This window comes from Fusarium flagelliforme (assembly GCF_020744385.1).
Source record: "Fusarium flagelliforme strain FIESC 12 MPI-CAGE-AA-0113 chromosome Unknown B0J16scaffold_2, whole genome shotgun sequence".
Classification (NCBI taxonomy): Eukaryota; Fungi; Ascomycota; class Sordariomycetes; order Hypocreales; family Nectriaceae; genus Fusarium; species Fusarium flagelliforme.
In genome coordinates, this window is record NW_025763504.1 from 971159 (window position 1) to 995376 (window position 24218).

Sequence of the window (24218 nt, forward strand, 5' to 3'; positions counted from 1 at the left end):
TTAACAGTTGCAGGCCTCTTAATTATTCCAGGTTTTACCGTTTACCGCAGTTTCTCCAGTAATTAATAAACTGTAACTTAATGCTGCTGCTATCTATCATCCTTTTTTAGAAACTCAAAGGTTGGGAACCTGAATGGGAGAGTCTTTTGCCTTGGTCTAAGTGCTTGCGCAATCCGCCTCCACTATCCCCAAACAAACTAAACATCCAACCACTAGACTCTCCAAAAGATCGACAACGATACAGTGCAAGTGGAATTGAATATAGAGGCATTTCCAAAACTTGGTTTACTTATGACGCAACTGTGCTTAGTTGCCAGTGAAACAGACAATCAACAGATGGATGATCTTCAATACTGAAGTGAAGCCCTTGTCTGTTGATGGTCAACTGGTAGGCTGTATCGTAGCTGATAGTGTACTGTAGCGTCCTGCAGCACGGTTAGCACTAAAGATAGACCTAGACCATCCCGTGGTGGTGTGCACCCATCAAAAAGTTAAGCCATGTCAGGTCAGACCAGCTCAGGTCAAGCTTTTGTTCTCCTGCATATGGCGGCAGATAAACGTCGATCGATTGGTTCATCTACCAACACCAGCAGTTAGGATATGCACTATTATCACTACATTACATGAAAATGGCTGGTCTCAACTGTTTTGTTTTCTCCCGTTGACGCCTCTGAGCGATTATTCAATATTCGTAGACATAGCCGCGTCAACCTACATGTCTATCCCTATCCCTATCCATATCCCTCATCAGTATCTGCCGAGTTGCTTGACTCAGTTACTGCACTGTAGATTGCGTTGACACTCTGAACTCTACCATGCCTTGTTTTTCAAATCAATAACACAGTTCAAGTTTAAAAAAAGAGGTTAGAGTGGATACCTCAAACTTCTGTAACTGACGCACCGGATCAACTTCCTCGTTGAGGCCCTGGCTTTGTATTGGGTCATATTATCGACTTATCCCAGTAGTGGAGTCGTTCCGTGCAACGCAAGACAATATAGATGTGGATAATGATATGGAGGCATTAGCAGACGGGTTGGGATGATGCAACCGCCCCCTGGGGCATGGAGCATGGCTGGGGGCTGCTGTCGTGTCTCCTTGTTCTTGTCTCTGTACTGTACGTACTGATACATCGACATTAATAGACAAATTCACTGACAATCCTTGCGACCTCAAAGGGTATATAGGAGTCGAAGCTCTCCTGCTCATCCTGTCCTTTTCTCATTCTTATCATCCAAACAACAATCGCTAAACCAACACTCGTTTAAACAACTCCGATCTAATTCTCTTTCGACTCTTCTCTACCAACAAAACCCAACAAACCAAACCAACCTTCAAAATGCACGCCTCCGCTGCCGTCCTCGCTTTCGTCGCTGTTGCGACCGCTGCCCAGACCCCTGTGGCCCCTGTTGCTACTCCCATCGCTACTCCCGGTGCCCGTTAGTCAACCCTTCTATCTCACGATAACTTGATCTCGACGAACATCACAACTAACATCTCCAGCTACCAACGGTACTAAGCCCGGCCACGGTGGTGCTGGTTCCGGCTCTGGTTCCGGCTCTGAGACCCCCGCCAACGGCGCTGCTGTCCTCGGCCTCAGCGGTCTCGCTGGTGCCCTCGCTGTTGCCCTTGCTCTGTAAATGTCTTTCACTCAGACTTCAGAGTTGGTGGCTATGAGGATCCTGTAATACCCTTGCAGGGTTCTGGAGGAATCGTGCTGGTGCGCGTTTAACTTTCGATGGAGATAGATCGGGATCTCGATTGTCCCGTCTAGAATAGAATAGATCAATGGAGCGCGATCGCTTCAGCTATATTAATACTAATCGCATACCACCATCTAATCAGTTCTTTGTGATGCCTTTTCTCGTGTTTTGCCATGTTGTACCACCAGTCCTACTTGAGCCTCCGGACCCTTGCTTATCTCTGAAAGCTTGGCTACAACCTTGAACTTGCAGGGCTGTGGAGTGAGACCTGACCGGAAATTTGTGTTCCGTGATGTTGTGCTCACTGAAGACTGAGCCCCTACGCAGTGTTGTCGTTAGATATCTTGAGACTAAAACGTGCGAGCGAAATCGTTGTTTGAAGGTTGTGAGTCGATTCTAGCCCGGTCTCTTATCCCAGCAGACCAAAAAAGAAACTGTTCTTGTCTTTCTTGGCTGGGACAAACTTAACATCCTTCCCGTCCTGTCACCCTTGCAAGTCGACTGATTATCGTGGCTACACAAAACCGATACAACATATGTGAACCGGGGTATCGCTTGAGGCTTCCCGTTACTGAACGGAAGCAACGGAAGTACTCCTTTGCTTGTGGTCGGATCAAGGGCGCTGCGAAAACGAACATTCCGGTATATCTGCTGTATCGCCCCATATCAGGTTTCACCAAGTGACTTGAGGTTCTGATACGAATGTCGTAGTCGCGGCGCGGCATAGATTTGCCGGTTCGGTTGCTTTCACATGGTGGTCGCAATTTGTATTGTTTCTATCGTAAGATTCGGTTGACTCAGGCAGTGATAGGGACCTGGCCGCCCGAGGCTCCTGTAGGAGGAGGCTTGGGTAGATCGTCCTGAGAAATCGTTAGCTGAGAAATATAACACATGGCGCATAATGCATACCAAGTCAAAGATGACCCGGATCATAAGACTGCAGCTAGGGCAAACGGCGATGTCCTGCTCCTCGAGCAAGTCTTCAAGGGTAATCTGAAACTTGTCGCCACAAGGGCAAGGGAACTGGTAAACTCCCATGGCCTCGTCAAAGGTCATGTCCTCGATCTCGACCTCATCGTAGATGGAAATACCGTCGTCAGACATTTTTTCGATTTGTTTGGGTATCACGTGTAGGTAATTTGGTGAGAAAAGTTGTAAGTTGACGCTGAATTTCTCCAAAGACTCATAAAATAAAAAGTTGCCCCGCGAATGCGCCCAAAAATCCACATCTTCCCCACGAAAAGTGGCGCATGCATCTCAAAATGTGGCGGTGCACTTACTTGTGGCTGGTGAGTCAAATGTCAATCACATGCCGAGTGCTATGGGAAAGTGTGGGGAGGCTTGCACTTGCCCCAGATTCATCGGCCGAGGAAGCTTTCTGTATGGGGAAACTGCATTTGATGATGGAGCTCACAAGACGTTCTTGACCATGTAGCGTATGAATCTTACACCTTCCAACATCTCTCAACTCCTTCCATTTCTCTTTTAACAGTAACCTGCGAAATATTTGCTTTGATGAGCGCTTTCCTTTTACTTCAACTTCTTGTCTTTGCGATTTCCCCATGCGCTTCAGTGTCTTTGACAGATCTGTGACGTGACGTCGATACGCCTCGGCTCACCCTCAATTCCAACGTCTGCGCAACCGTGGGCCGTTACCAGGTCTCATCTAAGCAACGCCTCCGTAAAACCAACACCGCTCTAGTTTGAACATAGAGTCTCGAGGCTCCCCGCGCGCCAACTATGGCATCGCAATCCAAACTCGCTTTACCAAGCGACCGCTCCCTCCGGGGCATCGTATCTCATCTTACCAGCCTCTACGTCTCTAATCGCACACGTATATCGCGCGCCGTATGGATCACGTTGTTCGTCGCTCTCGTCAACCGAATCCGACTTGCCATTTCCGAGCAAAAGGCGGCATCGGCGCGTGAAGCTGTTCAGCGCGCTGCTCGTCGCGGGACCACCTCTAGTGGAAGTGAGGAAACACCAAGAAAGAAGGTCGAGCTGAATCGCGAATTCTTCCGGTCACTTTTGAAACTACTCAAGATCGTTGTTCCAGGATGGCGCAGCAAAGAGTCGAGGTTATTGATGAGCCACAGTTTCTTCTTGGTTCTCAGAACGCTTATCAGCGTGCGCGTCGCTGAGATGGATGGCGCTATAGTCAAGGCTTTGGTGAAGGGTAACGGTAAAGAGTTTTTGAAGCGCATAGTATGGTGGATGTTAATTGCGGTCCCCGCGACCTTTACCAACTCTATGGTCAGTATAACTACGACATACTGTTTTATTGCTTTGCTAACGATGCATGCAGCTATCATATCACCAAGCCGAACTATCGCTGAAGTATCGATCACGGCTTACACAACATATACACGACAAGTATCTATCTAACTTAACATTCTATGGTATCTCAGCTTTGGATGACCGAATAAAGAACCCAGACCAGTTGATTGCGGTTGATGTGTCAAAGTTTTCTAACAGTTTGGCTGAACTATACAGTAACTTAGCCAAACCTCTACTTGATATGGTAAGCTCACTAAGCCGCGTCTTATATACGTTTTACTGACTCTTTGCAGACCATATATACCTGGTCGCTATCAAAGAGCGTTGGTGGCGAAGGTGTCGTCTTCATGTCGCTTTTGGTACAACTATCAGCCAACGTGATGAGGGCATTGACCCCGCCGTTTGGAAAATATGTTGCAGATGAAGCAAGACTAGAGGGCGAGTTCCGTTTCCAACACTCGCGTCTCATCGATTATAGCGAAGAAGTGGCTTTGTACGGTGGTCACAACGCTGAAAAGGACACATTAGACAAGGGTTACTTTACTCTTATCAAACACGTCAACTACATCCTTCGACGACGATTCTACCATGGATTCATGGAGGATTTTGTCATCAAGTACTTCTGGGGTGCTCTTGGTCTGATGCTTTGCAGTGTCCCAGTCTTCATCAAGATGCCAGGCCACATCGCAATGAACATGGGCGATCGAACAGAGGCATTTGTTACAAACAGACGAATGCTTCTTTCTGCTTCCGACGCTTTCGGGCGCATCATGTTCTCTTACAGGGAGGTGATGGAGTTGGCAGGTTACACGTCGCGAGTTGCCACGCTTCTGGACGTGATGAACGACGTTCAAGCAGGTCACTTTGAGAAGAAGCTCGTGTCTTCTTCAGGAGTAGAAGGTAATGAGGCCGTGCTCAAGGGTCGTGGAACAGTACATGAGAGCAACGATATCACATTTATTGATGTGTAAGTTCAGAAACATCTTACCTATGAAATTGGAGCTAACCACGCCATCCCAACAGGCCTATCATCTCCCCCAATGGAGACGTACTGATCAAGGCGCTGTCCTTTACTCTCAAGCATGGCGATCACTTACTTGTTGTTGGCCCCAACGGCTGCGGCAAGTCATCCCTTTTCCGCATTCTCGGCGGTCTCTGGCCTGTTTACGGAGGCACTGTTCATAAGCCTCCCTTCCACGCCATTTTCTACATCCCTCAGCGTCCCTATCTATCAAGAGGTTCTCTGCGCCAGCAAATAATCTACCCAGACTCTCTTCGCCAGATGCGCGCTCGCGGTGTTACCGATGCTGATCTCCTCGAGTACCTCAAGATTTTGGGTCTCGAACACCTCCCCGAGTTATACGAAGAAGGATGGGACGCCGAGGCTGAATGGCGCGACGTTCTTTCCGGTGGACTTCAGCAGCGCGTCGCCATGGCACGCCTGTTTTACCACAAGCCTAAGTACGCTATTCTCGATGAGTGTACCAGCAGTGTTACATTGGAAACAGAGAAGGCGATGTACGATACAGCAAAGTCGCTAGGTGTCACTCTTATGACCGTCAGCCATCGCCGAAGTCTATGGAAGTACCATTCCCACATTCTTCAGTTTGACGGTCAGGGCAACTACGTCTTTACCAAGCTTGATGCCGACAAACGTCTCAAACTTGAGGATGAGAAGGAGGAGCTCGAGGTCCGGTTGCGCCAGGTTCCAGAGTTGGAGCGTCGCATTGCTGAATTGACAGCTGCCTAGAGATTCTATTTCGGTCGAGGATGTTGGAATTAGAGTCTTATTGAATACCCAGGGGTACATTAAAGGAGCTGTGTTTTTATCGTTATTCTAGATACTGGCGTACAACTCAATCTTGACAAAGCAATGCATTACATATCATTTAGATCTTTGAGCGATATAATCCCGACACAAATGGTATCATAGAAATTGAGCTATCTACTGGTCACTCTGATATTAGAAATTGTCATACCCTTACTCAATCCCAGGTCACAATAGTATCATCCAAACTCCCACATCTTTCCACGCCATACCCTTGAAATATCACCTCCTTGCCCCATCTATGGTAGGAAGATTGTTGGGATGATAGGGGCATGTCTTCTTGTGTACACTGTTGTCGCTGCGCAAAATATCTCGGTGGCTCGCGCCACACTCAAAGCAAAACTCGTGCTTGCACCGGATACCTATGATCCATACGAGTCAGTACTGAGTCGGATGCTTTCTTCTGTCCCGAGTCGTGGTTTCACGGCTTAGTCGCGCCCGCCTCGGCAATAATTGTTGTGGCCCCGAGTATACGGCTGGTTGCAAGCCCAACAAAACTCGTAACGGCATTTGATGCCTAGAGATACAGATATTAGTATCCTCAGCGAGTGGTAATTCTAGATTTCTTGTGCGGACGCACCGTGGGTGATGGGGCCGATAATTTGGGGAGCGGGTGGACAAAGGTATAGCAATGGGAAGGAAATGGATAGTTTAACTTACAAGTCATGTGTGAGCTATTGTGATGTTAGCAAAACTCTCACAAATAGGTATGTATAGGAGTTCGATTCTTACCAGCCTCTGTTCTTCTCGATTGCCCATCCGCATCCAGCGCAGGGCTTAGTGGTGCGGCTAACAGTTGCGCTGCTCTTAGCTTCTTCTTTCTTTCTTCTGGCTGCAATTTGACGGGCGAGCTGTGCCGCCTTTTGAGCCTGTTCTCTCTCCCGATGAGCCCGCTCTTCTCGTTGTCTCATCACAGCTTGATCTTCAGCCAGCAGGTTTTGAGCCATAGCTCTATCCGCCTCTAGCTGAGCCTGTTGTTCCTCTGACCACCTTTCATTCTCCAGTTCAAGACGGGAACGGAAGTTCTCTGGATCAGCCAAGAGCTGATCGTACTCTTCACAGGATAGATTCTCGTGCCAGGCAACATTGTGGTGGAAACAAGAACGATGATTGCAATGGAGGCATGTGACAATGGGTTGAGCTGTTCCAGACTCATGGATCTGCCCCGAACCACACCCAGAAGTACACCAGACGAAGTTATCGGCCTCAGACATGGCTGCTCGCAATGCAATTGTTTCATATCTAAGTCTTGTCAGTCCTCAACTCGCCTATGTTCATGATATCCACTTACTTTGAGAAGGTTTGCTCGTTGGCATATCGTTGAATGTCAGCATATTCTAGTAGCTCAGTACATTCCGGACATCTAATCTCGGTCCAAAGTTTGCTGCTTAGATCCGACTCGATTGACAACTGAATGCAGTCGAGGCATGTGCTGGGAGGGTGTGTGCATGTTGCAGTTATTGATAAACGAGGGAAAGCATCCAGAAGCTTGGTATCTGCACATACTACACATTCAAGGGCGCCCGAAATAGAGCTTCTTGGGGTGCGCTGATGTGTAACAATTAAGTCCGTTGAGTCAGCCGCTCGTTGATATCGTTGCCCAAAACTATGCGATGTAAATGCTTAGCGAATATTCGTGAAATGCCGCTGCACATTTGAGAACAATGATGGCCACGGCGAATGCTGATAGGAGGTAATAGACATACCGGAATTCACCAGCTTCCTCAGTTCCAACGAGTGAACCGGAGGTCAAGTCATCGTCATTATCTAAGAACGCAGGCCTTTGATAACGGAAAGCTGGCTCGGCAGAAGGGGCAGCAGCAGCAGCAGCGCTTGCCTGTTGCAAGCGAGTTGCTGAATGGGCCGCTCGTTCATATCGTTGTCCAAGGAGGGCCAACCGAGACGTAGAATCTGCTGGAGATTCGAGACGAGATCGGCTGACATTCTGGTCCTGGTTCGATCCTTCCTCTTCCTCGTCGTCCACGAGCCAGATAGAGTCATCATCGTTTCCAAATCCTCCCATGATATCGGGGTTGACCCGTCCATAGATGCCTGCTGTTCGAGCAAACATATTGTTCTTGAGAGGATTGACGTCCGTATAGGGGACGTATTTTATCATATAGGGGTCTTGTTCTGGTGTAGGGGGGTCGTTCGCTGTCTCCTGGACTACAGGGCGATCGTGCTGGTCATCTGAGAGGGCCGAGACAGTAGAAGGACGAGAGGGCGGGGATTGCTGTAGCGGTCGTTGCTCATGTTCAAGGTCCGCCGAGATGATCGAAGGTATAGGCCTGGGCGGCAGAGGAGGATTCTCTGAGACAGTGCTGTCATCAGGAGTAGAGTTAGGGACAACGGACGTCTCAGTCTCAGATTCAGCGAGGCTGGTGCTTGAAGAGTGTGAGGAAGAAGGTGGAATTGAGGTTCTTCTCGACGTCTTCCTCTTCTGCCAAAGGGTAGATACTTTCTTCTTAATACCACGCAGCATCGCCATGGAACTGGCAGGGAAAGAGCCGTTTCCAGGGGAGATTAAGGGAAGTTGCAGCTGCAAGGCAGTGACCCGACGGTTGCACCGGCCGTGTTTGTGTTTAGAAGTAAATTAAACAAACGCTGTAATTGCCATTGACTTTTTAGCACGTTACAACAAACGGCCAGTCGAATAAACTACTAAGGTAGGTATCGGGGATTGAAGTTCTCGAGTGAATGTCAGAATGGAAGTGGCCCTGTTGCCTGAGGTACTGCTTCTTGCCCGTCTTCCATGTTTGTCACTTGCAAGGCGCTTTCATGCAGTCCCTCCAAGTACCAATCTTGTCCGTACTGTAGGTAGCATATCGAACAAGGCGTAAAGCTATACACAGGGCTTAGGTTCCTGCACCCGACTGGGCTGAATCGAAGGCATTCTGGCAATTGTATGAGCTGACATTGGCTATCATAGGCACATGCTGAGCTGCTCGCCCGATTAGAGTGTATTCAAGGGGGGCCTGTCCAGTCTAAGTCCCAGTCCTACTCCTCCTGGTCTTTGGTAGTGCCCCGCCCCCGCCTCTCAAGGATCATGTTGATCAGCACACCCCATGGGGCACTTTTAACTAAAGTCAACTTAAACAGCATCAGGGAGTTAGAAATCTGATCGTCTAAAAGACGGAATAATTTAACCGATTGAGACTTAGAGACATAGCTTGGATCTTAAACAATCGTCTCTGTTTGATTAGAACCTCAAGGATCGCGTTTCTGCTACCTAGCAGCACAAATAGGTTGCTTGACTGTACAAGGCGAGAGTATCTTTATCTGTCTCTTTCTTTATAGTCACAGCAGCACCAGGAGTAGCAGTTGCGGAGAAAGATTCGTCAGTGTAGAGTACATAGTTCCCTGTAATTTGACCTGCATCGCCCATTCATGCCTCCCGATATCAAAGAACCAAGCCGCTTAGTTTTCTTTCATTCACTAGTTCCAGATACACAAACTCATTGTGCCATTCACTCCCAGATCTGTGTAACTCGCTAGACATATTCGCATGTCACTGTGTTGTATCGCTGGTCTGTATTGAGTGTCAGCAAAACTCCAAGGCAGATAGACTTCTCGTGACTCACTATTGTAAAGTAGAGTGTATGTAGTGGATGCTGAAAGATAGAGCGCCTCAATCTTGCAGCTCAGCTCGTAGTACCACTGTCCGTCTGCGCCTTGTCGACGAGTAAGCTGATTCTCTGGAATGTGGCTAACATCGGCCTCAACATTTGAGAGGACCTTGACGTTGTCGTCGCGGACCAACGGCGCATCACGGGGCAGTTGATCATTGTAGATTGTCATCTTGATCTTGCGGATGCGACCCTCCTTGACGGCACCCGTCCAGACAAATGATGTGAAGTAGGGTTCGTTTTCAGATACCTCTGAGCCCTGCGGAATGTTAGATCAACCATATACAACTGAACTCGAAGAAACTCACCCTGGTGATAAACCATTCCATCGCGCGAATTTTGTAGCACCCATCCAGACCACACCACATCTTTTTGTCTTTGAGATGGCCATGAAGATTGTCGTCGAATCGAGCGCGCCACTCAGTGCCGTAGTGCTTTCGAGCCTTGCGATTTTTCACCCTGACCACAGCAAGATCTGGGGAAGCATTTGCAAGTCCCTTGAGTACCGCACCTTGAACAATGGCCTGCCAAGCGTTGGGTGGCTGCATGATCTGGATGGACCTATCAACAGCGATTCTAAGTCGTTCCTTGAGATAGCCGGATGCTCCAAAACCACCAACCAGAAGAATGGCGCGGACAGGCACGTTACTAGCCGTGATCTGGTCCTTTACCAACCTGATTACCTCAAGCACAACGGGCTCAAAGATGGTTTTGAGATCTGATGCCTTCAGAGCGAAACGGCCCCGACTGATGCCAAGGGCCCTGTTGTTGGCCAGACCAGCCACAGGGATGTTGTAGGTCTCGTCCGGCCCAGCGTTCAAAGCAAACTGGCGTTTGACCTTCTTCTCAAATACCTCCATAGCCTCTGCCATAACTTCCTCGTCGAATCCCTCTTCCTTTCCCAGCTTTCCTTTGAGATACTTTGCGAAGCGCATATTGAGGAAGGTGGAGCCACAAAGGGCTCCCGAACCAGGAGCAGCCTCTTGAACTTCTAGGATAGGCTTAAGACCGGTGATGGTGTAGGAGATCAAGTCGACCGTGCCACCACCGGCATCGACCACGACGATTGTATCATCGACTTTTAGTCCATGCGGGTCAAGTCCATGCAGAGCATAAATTGCAGCAGCCTCGGGCTCAGAGACGAGGTGGACTTGTTGCTGGGATGTTGAGAGGCCTGATGCCTTTTGGCATGCTTTTTTAGTCTTGTCCTTGGCCAGGTCGCTCCAGATAGCGGGAACTGTGACAACAAATTCGAGGGGAGTACTGTTCACAATGCTGTCGCCGAGCTTCTCACGAAGCGTATACAGAAGATGTTCGCCAAGCTGGGAAATGAAGTCGGTGACAAGGCTATCAACGTCTCGGCCTCCTCGAGCAGCAGCGTTGCTCACTGTTTGACTCATGGACTGTAGGTCAGGATCAAGTTCTCTGTGAAATTGTTAGTCAACCAGGTATTTGTATCAATTGATATATATGCAAACACATACAGCTTGAACCACTCAATGACTTCATCTTGAGGTGCAGTGATAGGAATGGAGAATCCCCATTCAATCTTGTCCCCGTTGTATCGTAGCTTTGAGGGTACCTTGTCGCTAGATTCTCCCTCCTTGTTGGAGCTGGACACAGGCCATTGGGTAATGCAGGTTCGTCTCGACGGATTGCGACTCTCGGCCCAGGCGACTCCTGAGTAAGTGGTGCCGAAGTCGATGCCCACAATGATCTTTCGATCGGCGATCTTGATCTTATCAAACTCCATGATGATTCACCCAAGCTTTAGGGAGACGAAAATAAACTGCCTAGATCCTTATTCAATCTGCTGTAAAGAACCTGATTATTTCGTCTCTTATGTATCGGTGATTAAGTTTGCTAATGTCGTGATGCTGCGATAGGCCACTTCGTAAGCGACACGAAAAGCAGATACCAAGTAGTAGAAGAAATAGACAGTGTGTCGGTGGAAGGAAAGAAGAGTCTATCTCTAAGAGCTTGGAGGTGGAGAATAATACTCGCAAGGCAGATGGGAGAAAGCCTGATGATCAAGGTAGGTGAAGGAAGGAGCAGGCCCAGGTGGCAGTGACTGTTCATAAATTCGCTGGTTGGTTCCTGCCCCGCGGTGTCACCAGTAGGCACAGTCCAGGATAGATTAACTCCTTCATTATTAGTTGCTGCTGTAACTGGCGATCAACCTCCATTACCATGTATTGGATGTTCTGACCACACCATAGCCTACTGAGCTACTAAAGGAGATTCAACAGGATTGGATGAATTGAGTTATAAACTTACACCCTGGCTGCCATTGCTCAAAGCCTCCTAGTCATGACTGCCTAGGTACTCGCAATATCCGACCACAAGGTTTCCTCGCCATTGAGGGGTTCTTGGACGTCCAAAGCGTACAGACGCCAAGATGAAACAATGATTCTGCCTGGGAGCCCTAGTCAAAGTCCTATTCCATCAGACTTTCATGCTCACCTCCACTGGCATGAGGTCAAGTTTGTCGCCCGAGCTTAGTTCAGGGCGGCCACTAAAACGGGCAAACCTACCCAAGCTTCCATGTCAAGTTTAGTCCAAACGGCTTGCGGCTGCGGCTGAGGTCATGGAGGGTATGATCCACTTGCGGGGTGAAGAATGCCCTGCAGCACTGGCAGGGGTAGTCGATCAGACATTCGGCCTAGCTCAATTGGGATGACACTGGTTGATTTAGAACTGGAGGCTCTTTCACAACTCGGACAGCTGCATTGAATAAATTCAAACACAAGTTTCTCTCGGGGCTACCTGGAACTACACTTCATAGTACCAAGCAGTGATTGTGTTTACATGCAGTGTCAGACGACGTAATCGTGATCTTGGCAGGGTCCTCATCCCTGCTTGGCTGGTGGATAAAAGCCGAAGAATACAGAACCAAGACCACCAGGGCAAGACCAAGAATCAATGACTGCATCTAAGCACATTTCAGTACAGTCAAGTTCCTTGACCAGAGAGTATGCCCTGTCTGAAACTAGCAGCAGGCAGCCATAGAAAGCCTATCTGGGTATGTACCTTCCTATCTCCTTGATGCCCCGGCTGTGCACATCCCACCTCCATCATCATGTAATCATAAATACTTAGATTTCTTAGCAAAGTCTTAGGAGATAAAGTATCTGTTTTCGTCTATTAGGCTTCTGATTACAGAGTAGCTAGACTAGGCCATTGGAGGTGCGGGATGTGCACAGCCGGGGCATCAAAGAGATGGATTGCCGAATTAGATCTACCTGCCACTGATAACGACACACCCCATACCTCCTGCCTTCTGCTTGCACATGCAGTCAGCCTCTCTACCTACAGCAACTACCTTGCATCCAATCTGTAAGCGACTCAACTGCGAATAATTCATCATTTCCTCTACTGGGCAGATACTGACTGTAGTCTGCCCATTCCAGGCTGCTCCGTTTTGTCAAATTGCAGCTATCCGAGAAGCGAAGCGCCTCGCCTTTCTACATTGTTCGTGCTGTATCCCAACTGCACTGCACTCTTCCCCATGTCATTGCCCAGATTCGCACTCAAGCTCTCACAATTATCATACATCAGGTCAGAAATTTCGATCCAACTTCCTTCCCTGCCCCGCCTCGTCTCTACTCCAAACCCTCATCTTCACAATGATGGATGCGAAGAAGCACGCTCCTGCCCTGCCTCCAAAGGAGCCGATCGACGAGAATACACCTATTACCGGCCCCTCTACTGAAATGAAGGAAGAGCCTCGCGCCAAAGCCCGACCTGATTCTCCATGTTCACGAAAAGAAAACAGAGGAGAAAGTCGAGAATTATCTCTTTCCCCAGAAAAACGAAAACATAGAGGAAACACCAATACAGTCAAGGCACCTCCCGGAGCATGGGTTGGGGATTCAAGTGAACAAAGTCAACGAGACGATGAATGTATGGTCATCCACGAGTTGATGGAACTAGACAGTGCTCCCGCTATTGCAGAAGCTTTGAGCGATAACAGTTTCTCGCAGTCGCCAACACTGCCAAAGGCTACCCTGCCGCACTCCGCTGAGTTTCAATCGATTGAGGAGCTTGCTGGCTTTGAAAATGACAATATCATCCAATCCGACTCAAACTTACGCGAACAAAACACTCAACTCAACCGTCAAATACATGATCTTGTGAGACAGCTCTCCATGCTCACTACAGACAAACAGATCGCCGAAGAGAAATCACAAGCGTTGTCAGAGAAGCTCGACACCTTGAAACAAAGAATGAATTCCAACATGACAGAGGTTGAGGTCAGTAGTAAGGCACTGGCAAACAGAGCAGAAGAGCTGGCGACGGAGAATGGTGCACTCAGGGAACAGCTCAACGACGCTCAATCTCATATCTTCAGTCTTCAGCCATATCGCAAGGAGTTAACCCCTGAAGCGGTTGGACAGGTACGTCATCCGAACTCTACATCTCGTGCACCAGATTCTCCTTACATCCACTAACGTTTGAATTCTAGGAGTACGATGCTCTGGTCGAACAAGTTCAGGATTGGGTTGAAAAGTTCATGGGGCAGTGGTTGGATGACCATCAGGAAGGCATCGATGGTCTACTTGGCAACGCAAAGAAACGACCAGTAGATGCCAGAAGATTCAAGCAAATCCTCTACCAGTACCCTGACCTGATCCATGGCTCCAGCTTTCCAGAAACCGACGAGGATATCATCACATCCGTGATAATGAGATATTTGCATGACAACATCTTCCAAACAGTGCTTTATGGCACGATCGGTCGCTACGTCGAAGTCATAAGCTTCATCGAGAATGAAATGCAAATGTCAGTTGAGCCCAAAAGAGGTACGTTGATATTCCCCGAGAGCATAAGAGACGAAATAATTTGATCACCTTAGGCTAGCTTAGGCTAGCATTTAGGCTACTTTATTTCTGTAGCCTAGGTCGTGAAGGGCATTTCTTCTGACACCCACCTGGTGTTATACCATCATGATCTATTCGTTCGAGTGACTAACTTCAGTCTGCACATAGATCTTTTTTCCGTAAGAACATGGACCGCTGAGGCGTACAACGCTCTTCTCAGCTCCCACAACTTCAAGTCAGTTCGTACAGAACGCCGCGAAACGATGACCCGAGAACTGGCCAACATTCTGAAAATATTCATCGAGAAGGATCAATTTCAGTCGTTTTGCCAAAATACATGCCAGCGAGTTGTCATGCCTGCAATGAAGCTGTATGAGAAGCTTCAAATCTCAACGAATCACTTCTATCTTGACCTCAACTCTTTCATTGTCAGATCTGGAGGCGAGCTCACCACATCTACCGATTTCATTGACACGCTCAAGAACCTTGACTGCAAGAACGTGTTACAGAACCGAAAGACTTTCAACGTAGAAAGAATCGATCCACCACCCTCTAAGAAGGAGCTTTACCATCGTCTACACAACGTATGCACCGTGGTGCCAGCCTTGTACATGAGACAGATCGGGCAGAGGGATGCTATCAAGGAACCCATCGTGGTTCGAAAGCAGCAGATGCTAGTTGCATGGGGGCCAGAAGAAAAGCGACGCTTGTATCAAGAGAACGGGGACCGAACTCTTGTGTCGCATTTATATGGCTACAAGGGAACGGGAGAGGGATGGTCGGCCTTTCTGAGGCAATAGGGGTGATTTCAAAAGCTTGCACCCAGAACGGGGTGTCAGAAGATTTGACCGTCACAAGCATAAGAGACGAAATGGTTTAGTTATCTTATGCCAATTTAGAGAGGCATTTAGGCTACTTTATTTCTGTAGCCTAAGTCTTAGAGGACATTTCTTATGTTACCCACCTAGGCATGCATTGTGTACAGTTAGTTTATCGGCAGCATGGGCGTCAATCACACATATTCTTTCGCAAAATGACAGCATAAAAGATGAATTATGAATGCCGATGCCCCGTAGGGCTTTCGGTATAAATTGTACACGCATGCTTCAAGCACACATATGCTCATATGACCACAACATCCTAGGTATCCAGAACACCAAGCTACATGACAAAAAAGATGTGAATAAAACGGAATGAATGCGAAGATGTCTTTTTGACAACGAAGAACATCAGTAACAAATCGAAATAAACCAGAAAAAGCAATAAAGGAAATAAAAGGCCTAACCCTCTCTTTATCGTCAAGAGGGCAGCGAGGTATCAGCACACTGTATAGCCATCCATCCGTCCGTTCTCCTAATTCCACATCTCGTCTCTCTTTTTCCTCAAGGTGATCCAACCTTGGTTTCTCTAGTTGTGAATACATGTCTTCTTTCTCCCTGTTCCATTGTAGGTCGGAAGCTTTTTTATAGTTAAATTCAGAAAGGACAAAGGAAGTGTAAGATGGACCCGTCGGGGTCTGTTCATACCACGTTCTCATACCAGTGGTTGTAAATGCTCGTCTTCTCAGTGTCGAGAAGTCTTGTCGTCAAAGCCAACGCTGTATCGGCCAAAGTATGCCCGGAAGTAGTCCTACTCCTCATCCAGACTGCCCATCACGCCATTGCCTTTGCTGCCTTTGCGACCTATCTTGAGCATGCTGAATCTCTTGCGGACACTGCCCTTCTTGCTAGCGAGCTTGTTCTCGACAGGCTTTTCGTTGGGGGCGCCAAATTGCTGGTCGAGACTTCCGCGGCTGCTAAGGCCTCCGGGGGATTCGGGGTGCTTCTCGTCCTGCGACTGTGTGCGGAAGAAACTGTGTCGACGACCATGTTCTTTGCCCTGGCTTTGGCTCAGGGAGCGGCTGAGGTTGCTTGCTGTTTCGATGTCTACGGTCGCTTCTTCGGGTTCGGTTGGCAATTCGGGCTCCTTCTTCTTGGTGCCTCCTAGGAAGCTTAGTCGTGTGCCTCGTTTCGAAACTGGTCGGATCACCGAAGCTTCCTCGGCGGTGACACCATTCACAGCGACACCAGCGCTCTTATTCTTCGGGCTAGCTTCAGAGGAACGAGATGATCGTCTCCAGGTTGGAGAAGGGGTCGCAACAAGCTCTCGTTGAGGCTGGGGAGGAGTGAAATGTGCGATCTCTGGCGCAAAGGTGCTTTCGAAACCTGCAGGAATTAGTGAGCTGAACTACTTTCTCGTTGTGGTTTGAACTTACATCTATGAAGCTCGTCATGTTTCTGGCTGAGGAGCTCATTAGAACTTCGGGCAAACATGGCCAGACACCTCTTGATCATAATGGCATGATCAACAAGCGCCATTTTAATTGCGCTGTCTTGAGGAGTCAATTCTACCTCAGACACTTCATGATTCTCCTCTTCCTCGGCATCGTCATCAGCCTCCTTGGGTTCTGGCAGCAGTTGTCGGTAACAAGCGACGCTGTTCTCAGATGTAGGGTTTACTGATACGCTGACTGCATCAACAAGTAGTTGCGCATGGTCGTCGTTACCGTCAGCAACGCGATGTTCAAGAGCAGTCATCTCTTGGGTCTTGCGAACGATACGTTCCAGGGCTGTCTCGTGAGCACCGAGGCTGATCTCTTGAGCGTCAACGACCTCGCTACGTCGGAGAATAGTAGGGAAAGCATCGGCAGTAGTGAACACCAACTTCTCGGCAGAGTGCTCCTTGACGGGTCCAGTCGTGTTGCGTCGTGTGGAAATGGAGAAGGTCTGAGGGTGCGACGAGAGAAGGAAGTCTCGGATCACTTGTGGGACTCGTGCGCGTTGGAAGACCTGATGGTTTAGATCACGATGAGGCGTAACTGCCGAGATGACCAGGAACTGGCCCTCAACGTCGTCAACATCTCCTCCAGTGACGATCTGAGCAGCCGGGTATTGTTCTTGCATGCGATCTGTGAAGGCCGAAGCACGTTCGCTAGGAGATCCCTCATATATGAACTCCTTATCTCGAAGGTTCGCATGGAATCCAAGTCCTTTGTAGACAACCTTGAAGTATTTGGGGATAAGCTTGTCGCTCTTTGAGATGGTCTCGTAAATCGTTGCAATCGCCCGTTCCGTCCTGGCAAGCTTGGAGAAATCGAAGATATTGCTCTCGTACTGCGCCTGCAGTTCCTTATAGGTTGCCAAAGCGTGACTCCATGACTCGCCCTCCTCGAAATACTTGATCATGTCGAAATATAGTCGCTCCTTGCGTTCAAACTGTGTCTGTGCTGGGAAGTCTGGGTCTGGGAGAGCGGGTGTTTGGCTGGTTGGGTCCCACTCGTAGAGATCAGCGTGAAGTCGCAGAGCCAAACCTGCTTCGGTGTGGTTTCTCGACTCGGCTTGCAGGTCTGCAAGTTGGTGTACATAACGAACGAAAATTTCCTCCTTTTGCATATCGCGAAGGAATTCCATGAGTCGCAGACGGTTAATGAGATGCGTGGCTTCGTCAGTGTCGTCGCTGCTGTGCACAGCAACGAGAAGGTCAAGGAATTCGTCGATGGTACCAACGAACTCACGTATAGCAGTGTATAGCGGCTCATCGGGTATATCTGCCAAGGGCTCGAAGCGTTCAAGAAGCTCAGGAATGAAAAGCTTCTGAAGAATGCTTTCGGTCAATGGCTTCTCCTTGAAGAACATATCCAATCGATCGATCGTCTCTGTTTGAATGATTGACAGATCCTCGCTCAAAGTCCATTCACTGACAATCATGGTTTGTAGCACCTCAACCGCCATGCGTCGAAGACCCTCGTGCACGCTGAGACATAGCTCGACAATCGGTCCAACGAGGGCAGGAACATACTGAACTTGATATCCTCCCATCTTCAGAAGATTGTACCGGCTTCGTTCGTCAGGTGAAGTCTCCCATCCAATGGCCTCCCAGGTACGACGCAAAAGCTCAGCGCCATGTTCTCGAACATCACCCGCAATCTTCCACACTGCTCTTCGCTTCTGCTCCGGGAACGTCTCCAGAGCAAGAGATGTGCTGCCCACCAGCTTCAGAAGCGTTGTGAAGAAGAGCTTCCACAGCTCAGTATTAAAAGTCTCAGCTTCCTCAGGATCTGGGAGGAATGCGTCCAACATAGTACCAGCAAGATACTCAAGCGTTCGCATGGTCGATTTGTGATGATGAATATGCACACTCAACCATCCAAGGGGATATGCCTCTCCCTTGAGAATACTCATGTGAACTCTAAGCAGATTTTCTAGTAAAGTAGTCAAGTCATCCTCGGCAAGCTCAAGTTGCATGCCTGAGGGGGAATTAGATATTGAAGACAAAATAGCAGAAAGCTCGACCAAAGCTTCATCGAATTCAAGGTCGTCATTAACAGGCTTAGTTGGGAAAGGGTATGATGATGGGAAAAGAAGAGAAAGGCGATCCTTCGACTTGCGAGGGGTCGCAAGAATCGCTAAGTAGGAATCGATTATTTTAGGAATGTGGTCGGGGATTTCGGATCCAAGGTAATCAATCTGGCTGGCCAGGACAGAGCAGCAGAGGCGAATCTGATCTCTCCATTGATCTGTCACCACTCCCGTATGGCCCCAGTGAGGGGTGATCCATCTCACGGTGTTGGTACTCAATGCCAGTTTCTGGTCGGGATGAGCAAATAGATCCAGCTTTCCGTAATTAATAATTAGCACAAGCTTATAAAGAATAAGTTTGCCCTTGACATCTGTACACGAGTCCATGAAGTCAATGGCAATATGCAGGATCTCCTCTGTGTTCAGTAAACCAGCAAGTTCCGGTAACCACAGATGGAAATGCTGAACAGCGAGGGTCTGCGTTCCAACAAGAGCAGGGGCAGTGTTGCGCATCATCGCGTCAAGAGCCTTAAATATGGCACGGAGTTCGCGTGTAAATCCTGTCGTTGCGGAGGTGATGCCTATACCAGCTTCCTTCTCCTTTTGCTGGTTTCTCGCATGGGTGATAAACTTAAGGATGTGCCTGACAACCTTGAAGGTAGCACGTAGCTTCCTGGCAATCTCGGGTTCGGAAGGGTTCTGAAGTAGTCGGGTGAAAGACCGCATCAGACATGGTGTCGCAAATGGATAGTTGAACTGGTTCTCGGCGTACTGGTCGACCAAGGGTCCTAGGTTGAATCTTCGGTCATGGACGATACCTAACACTCTGACCAAAGCAGTGAACACCAGATCCTCAAACTCGCCACTGCCCGAGTATTCCACAAGAATTCCGAAAAGGGCATCCAGCACATCGTTGAGCAGCTTGACCACTTCGATCTCAGGCACAAAGATGAACTGCTTAAGCACACCAGGAACGTCCTCTCGTTGAAGATCTCGCCATTTCAGGAGTCCCAGGACTACCCTATCCTGTGAGAATCGAGTACTGCATAGGTAGGTGTCGGTACGGAGAACAGCAAGAGGACCATTAGTATCCGCTGAGTGATCGTCTTTGCCTTGGGGAGTCCACGAGAGTGATAGATATCCGCCCTTTCCAGTTGGCCCAGGCTGTGCAGTCGAGGTGTGCTCATCTATCTTATAGAGAAGCAGACCGTGTAGACCATCACGTATGAATGCCCCCTGGTCCCACAATGGAATATGAGCAATGGCGAAAGGGGGGTTAGGCATGTCAGAAACAAACATGACAACATGGGCATGTGGCACATCGTTAGGGGCCAAAGAAAGCCGTAGTGTTTGGTTCCAGGATTCTCCTCGCTCCGTAGCTAACGATTTGAAAGTGCTCAGCGGCTCGGTATTTGAGGAAGCAAAGATACAGTTCTCGAATCGTTCTCCAGAAGTTTTTCTGACTTCGAGAGTTATCTGTAGGTTATTTCCGTTGACACTGGAGGGCATTGCCGTTGCACTACCGCCAAATCGTGACAAAAGGTTCTGTTTGCCAAGTACGGCATCTTTCAAGGTGAAGTAGATATCCGAGCGAGGTCTTGTAGGAGCACCAGAAAAGCCCATTTTGCTTGTCTTGGCTACCCCTGAGAGCATAGTCGGAGTAGATTTTATGAGAATGTCGGCATCTGAGTGGTTGAAACTCTTGAGTTGAAGTTGCAATCGGTCTGACCTCCGGGATTTCTCATAGTGTCCAGATGGACTGTCCAGTAACTCTTTGACCAGCGGATCCCAGTCATCACCAGCGTCCTTCTCGCCCGCGTGTCTTAATGAGGCTGACCAAATGCTCATCAGATGTTCGACTTCATCGTCCTGTTTCATAATCGGGTTTAGTCGTAGAACACCGAGGCCAACCGTACGGTCCGCTGTTTGTGTACCATCTGAGGGGCTGCCGGCCTTCGATCCCGCCGTACTCGGTGGCCCAGAGCCCTCTCGACTCTCGGAACCGTTCATCGAGTGACGCTCGTCATTCTGTTCAGCAACAGCATCCATGCGCGACACAGGCGAGCCCCGTGAAATGCCCCTTGAGCTCTTGCTACCCCACATAAGGCTTCTCCTCGACTTTATACCGCCTGAGGAGTTTGGCTTCGCTTGATCTCTGGAATATCCTCCTGATGGCGCTGTTCCGGATCGAGATAAAGACTGTGTGGGAATAATATGGTGGGACGCCAAAACCTTGACAACAAGGAAGAGCTCGGCTTCTGCCGAAGGTACGTCACCCACATCTTGGGAAGATAGGTCGGTAAAGAGCGTTTTTGTCTGGACATGCTTGGCCAAGTTGACAAGTGTGCCACCTGCAGGGATCTTGACGGTGAAACCTTCTGAAAGAACAGAGGGTTGACCATATGCAGGCTTGCTAACAAGGTAGAAAACGAGTGATGTTTCCTCGATTGAAGTACCAGCAAAACCTTTGATGTCAACCATGAGATGATGCAGAGCAGTCAATTCGACTGTAGACTGCGGGGGCTCGTCCAATAGACTCATGACAGACTGCAATTTGGTGACCTTAACAATACAATCGTCGGCTGTCAAGACTCTTCCACGGGCTTCAGGATCTCGAACAATGACTTCTCCTCCACAAAGCTTGTTCACCCGCACCAAGTCCCATACTGTCTTTTCGCGTAGACGATCGTATTCATGTGCAGTAAGGACGTTATATAAAAATTGTTGTCGAGATAAGTTGAGACTTGTGATTAGCTGCGAGAGCTGGTCAAGTCGTCCATACTGTCGAGAAAGCAGGAGCTCGTGTAAGTTGGTAGAGTGCCATTCCCTGAGGCATGAAGCTATCTCGTCGATCAAGGGTTCTGAAAGTGATGTCGGTGTCTCGTCTCCAATCTTCAGCATCGGCACAGGTGCAGCAGGTCGTGGGGCGTCGGGATCTCTTAGTACAGGCACAGAGAGACTGCCCAGAGTGCCATTGGGTAGTTCCCTGAAGGGAGTACGGCTACTGGAAATCGTTGACCTGTTTGTTCTCTCCCGACTTTTGCGAGCTGAATTGTTCGTCACGCCGCTTTTGGCAGAATCGCTTGCGCGTGGCATGTCACCATCCATGGCGGGACCATCGCTTGCTGCATCGTCGTTTTCGTCGTCCTCGTCTGGCTCTCCCAGCATCTCCCGAACCTCAACACAGCTTCTGGGGAAGATTCCGCTAAACACGCGCGCCTCAAGCGTCTGACCCTTGACGGAAGTCAAGCCAGCCAGCAGACTGGGAGGCGCTACCAAGTAGCCGCGCAACCAGTTGCCGTCTAGCGTCTCCTCGATAATGTAGAGCTCATCGCCAATCTCGAGAGGAAGGTCGGCCGGACTAGATGCTGGAAACGGGTAGGTCGCGACGGCGAACGCGATGCGGGGGAGAGGCTGCCAGGGCATTGAAGATCGTCGCAGGCCGGTCCGACTTGTCGAGGATGTTCAGATTAACCAACAGTCGGCAGAGTCGAGGGTTTCGCAGTTGGGGGTCGGCAACGGCGAGAGATAAGGGATATCTTTACGGTTCGAGGGATTCGGATTTGGAGGTGGTGGTCGGGACGTTTGGTCTTTGTTGTACGGGAGGTTTCATCAAGATATTCAAATATAAATATCAGAACGCAGTGTCAGGAGCTGTCGTCGAACAGATGCCCCGTTAGCCAATACCAGGTTCATGGATCTCGGCTCCGCTCCGGACCTTCGCAGCAAGAAGATACAATCGCGGCGCAAAGGAGAGACGAGTCGAATTAGATATTCGATCGCACCGAAGTCTGGACGAATTCGTTTTTTTGTTGGTGAATGAGCTGGCCTATTTGGTTGGCAGCCGCGGTCAGGTCGTTCAAAATTCAAACCCCTGAGCAAACGCGAAATAAGGTACCTGCTGTACCTTACGGAGGTTGCAGCGGGTTTTTTTTGGCAAGGATTCTAGATCGAGGAGTGGCCTCAGCCTTTGCCCTTTTCGTAGGATGGAAGATGAATCGAGGTTGGTTAGGCTAAAAGGCTGAGAAAGGAATTGGTAAAGTATGGGTCAAACAGAAATGAGGAGAAGAAACAGAATCGAACAATAGGAAAAGCTGACTGGCTATTGTTGAATTGAATGGGAAAAGAAAGTGACAGTCAGAGTCGAAGCTGAGAATGAATAAGTTATGTGCTAGACTAGAGAAAGAGTCAAGAAGGTTGAACTAACGATTAGTGAGAACCAATTCAATACCAGTCAGTGCCAATGCTAATGTCAATGTCAATGTCAATGTCAATATGGATCAATACCAAGCCCAAGCTCAAGAGGGAATAGGTAATATTCCGGGTTTAGGTATGAATAAGTTCTGTTTCTAATTCTAGTGCTATTTTAATTCATATCCTCTTGAAACCGTGGTAACAAAAACAGTAACATATTCGTAGATGGAGATTCTTCTATCGCTAATTGCTTTTGAAATTCTGGGGTCTCCTTCTTCCAATCTCAATCCCATCTCCACTACTTTTTTGGGGTTACATAGTGCCGTTCGGTATGTGCTGCAAGTTAATGAGTGTGGATCGACAGTCTAGCCTTTTGATAAGACATACAGGGCCATGAAGAAACGAGGCGAATGCATTTGCTTTTGCATCTACATACAGTCCCGTTCCTTTTTAAGTAGCGACTAATATATGCAGCCTCTAAACAAGTCACGCAGATTTATTCCCCTAATCGATGCAGTCTTACACACCACCTTAAGAACCTAACATTAATGAGACGACTTAACTCCCGTATAAACCTCCCATGGCCCAACTGCAACTGCTGTCCGTGCTGAATTATAACGCGACTAATCTTCAGATGAGACCAAGAATGACATTGCGCCCGGTCCTCTACAAGGCTCGTGCCAGTCTTGCTGAGGGCCCGCGTATACAGGAAAGTTCCCTCCCTTCATCCCATCCCCCATCTGCAGGGTCCGCATCTTCCATTCCCGACATTTGATCTTGAACTAAACTAATCATCAGCATGAGTAATCGTGCATATTCGTAGTGTCCCCTGCATTGCAGGCTTTGTGCTTTGCTGTGCTGTGCTGTGCCTGTGCGATCTTGGCGATGCACGAATTCTGCCGCCACCAACCTTGCATCAAAGGAATGGCATGTCTCACGATAGCTTCAAAAGGGTTGCTGGAGTGTTCTTAACTGTACTGTATCATGGGTGGTTACACTTTTCCCATGTCTGCTTCCATGTATCAACCGCTGTATAACCAATTCTTGAATGTACCAGTTCTACTCTCTGGATATATGCACTGGAGAGTTCTTTAGCTACATCTACTGCTGCAAGTCCACTGTAACACTGGAATTCTATCCTCCTCCCTAAGACACCTCACGCGATTAAATCCCGCGAGAATTCTTTATTCCATCCCTGCGTCCACCCTGCATCGGATCAAATCCTTTCACCATGTACAACCATAACCGTTACTCTGATGATGCATTGTGGCGGCTCATAGTCACCCAAGGCGCATGGCTTCATCGATGAGGCGCAACCTGCCTTGTCTGCGCAGTCGATCGTGTGCCACTACATTCGTCCAGCACATGAAAATATCGTCCAAATCGGGTCATACTATGCCTCACCGAGAAAGCTGAACATCTCTGTTGGGCTTTG

The 24218-nt window shown here is 48.7% G+C and overlaps 7 protein-coding genes across 7 annotated transcripts; 3 read left to right on the forward strand and 4 right to left on the reverse strand.

Annotated features, from left to right (window-relative positions):
• Nucleotides 1-1337: 1337 nt before the first annotated feature.
• B0J16DRAFT_379941 (uncharacterized protein) lies at nt 1338-1638 on the forward strand (the record flags this gene model as incomplete). Its single annotated transcript, XM_046131038.1, has 2 exons — nt 1338-1437; nt 1502-1638. 2 exons carry the CDS (start codon nt 1338-1340, stop codon nt 1636-1638), a joined length of 237 nt encoding a protein of 78 aa, XP_045985958.1.
• An 860-nt stretch (nt 1639-2498) lies between these two features.
• Nucleotides 2499-2805, reverse strand: B0J16DRAFT_379942 (uncharacterized protein; the record flags this gene model as incomplete). The annotated part of the gene is made up of 2 exons (XM_046131039.1): nt 2499-2561; nt 2611-2805. 2 exons carry the CDS (start codon nt 2803-2805, stop codon nt 2499-2501), a joined length of 258 nt encoding a protein of 85 aa, XP_045985959.1.
• A 289-nt stretch (nt 2806-3094) lies between these two features.
• Nucleotides 3095-5932, forward strand: B0J16DRAFT_281548 (ABC transporter transmembrane region 2-domain-containing protein). Its single transcript, XM_046123946.1, has 4 exons — nt 3095-3954; nt 4007-4222; nt 4272-4945; nt 5002-5932. The coding sequence occupies exons 1-4, from the start codon at nt 3442-3444 to the stop codon at nt 5726-5728; spliced, it is 2130 nt and encodes a 709-aa protein (XP_045985960.1). The 5' UTR covers nt 3095-3441; the 3' UTR covers nt 5729-5932.
• Nucleotides 5933-8756, reverse strand: B0J16DRAFT_332233 (uncharacterized protein). Its single transcript, XM_046126689.1, has 5 exons — nt 7513-8756; nt 7098-7412; nt 6539-7048; nt 6467-6480; nt 5933-6168 (listed from the first exon to the last, which is right to left on the reverse strand). Exons 1-5 carry the CDS (start codon nt 8292-8294, stop codon nt 6029-6031), a joined length of 1761 nt encoding a protein of 586 aa, XP_045985961.1. The 5' UTR covers nt 8295-8756; the 3' UTR covers nt 5933-6028.
• Nucleotides 8757-9104: 348 nt separating this feature from the next.
• B0J16DRAFT_368337 (uncharacterized protein) lies at nt 9105-11582 on the reverse strand. The gene is made up of 4 exons (XM_046130208.1): nt 10917-11582; nt 9741-10857; nt 9388-9691; nt 9105-9335 (listed from the first exon to the last, which is right to left on the reverse strand). The coding sequence occupies exons 1-4, from the start codon at nt 11183-11185 to the stop codon at nt 9298-9300; spliced, it is 1728 nt and encodes a 575-aa protein (XP_045985962.1). The 5' UTR covers nt 11186-11582; the 3' UTR covers nt 9105-9297.
• Nucleotides 11583-12978: 1396 nt separating this feature from the next.
• Nucleotides 12979-15259, forward strand: B0J16DRAFT_410805 (uncharacterized protein). Its single transcript, XM_046133185.1, has 3 exons — nt 12979-13829; nt 13898-14234; nt 14421-15259. The coding sequence occupies exons 1-3, from the start codon at nt 13059-13061 to the stop codon at nt 15050-15052; spliced, it is 1740 nt and encodes a 579-aa protein (XP_045985963.1). The 5' UTR covers nt 12979-13058; the 3' UTR covers nt 15053-15259.
• A 622-nt stretch (nt 15260-15881) lies between these two features.
• B0J16DRAFT_262224 (uncharacterized protein) lies at nt 15882-22015 on the reverse strand (the record flags this gene model as incomplete). Its single annotated transcript, XM_046123301.1, has 2 exons — nt 15882-16456; nt 16507-22015. 2 exons carry the CDS (start codon nt 22013-22015, stop codon nt 15882-15884), a joined length of 6084 nt encoding a protein of 2027 aa, XP_045985964.1.
• Between the last annotated feature and the right edge of the window lie 2203 nt (nt 22016-24218).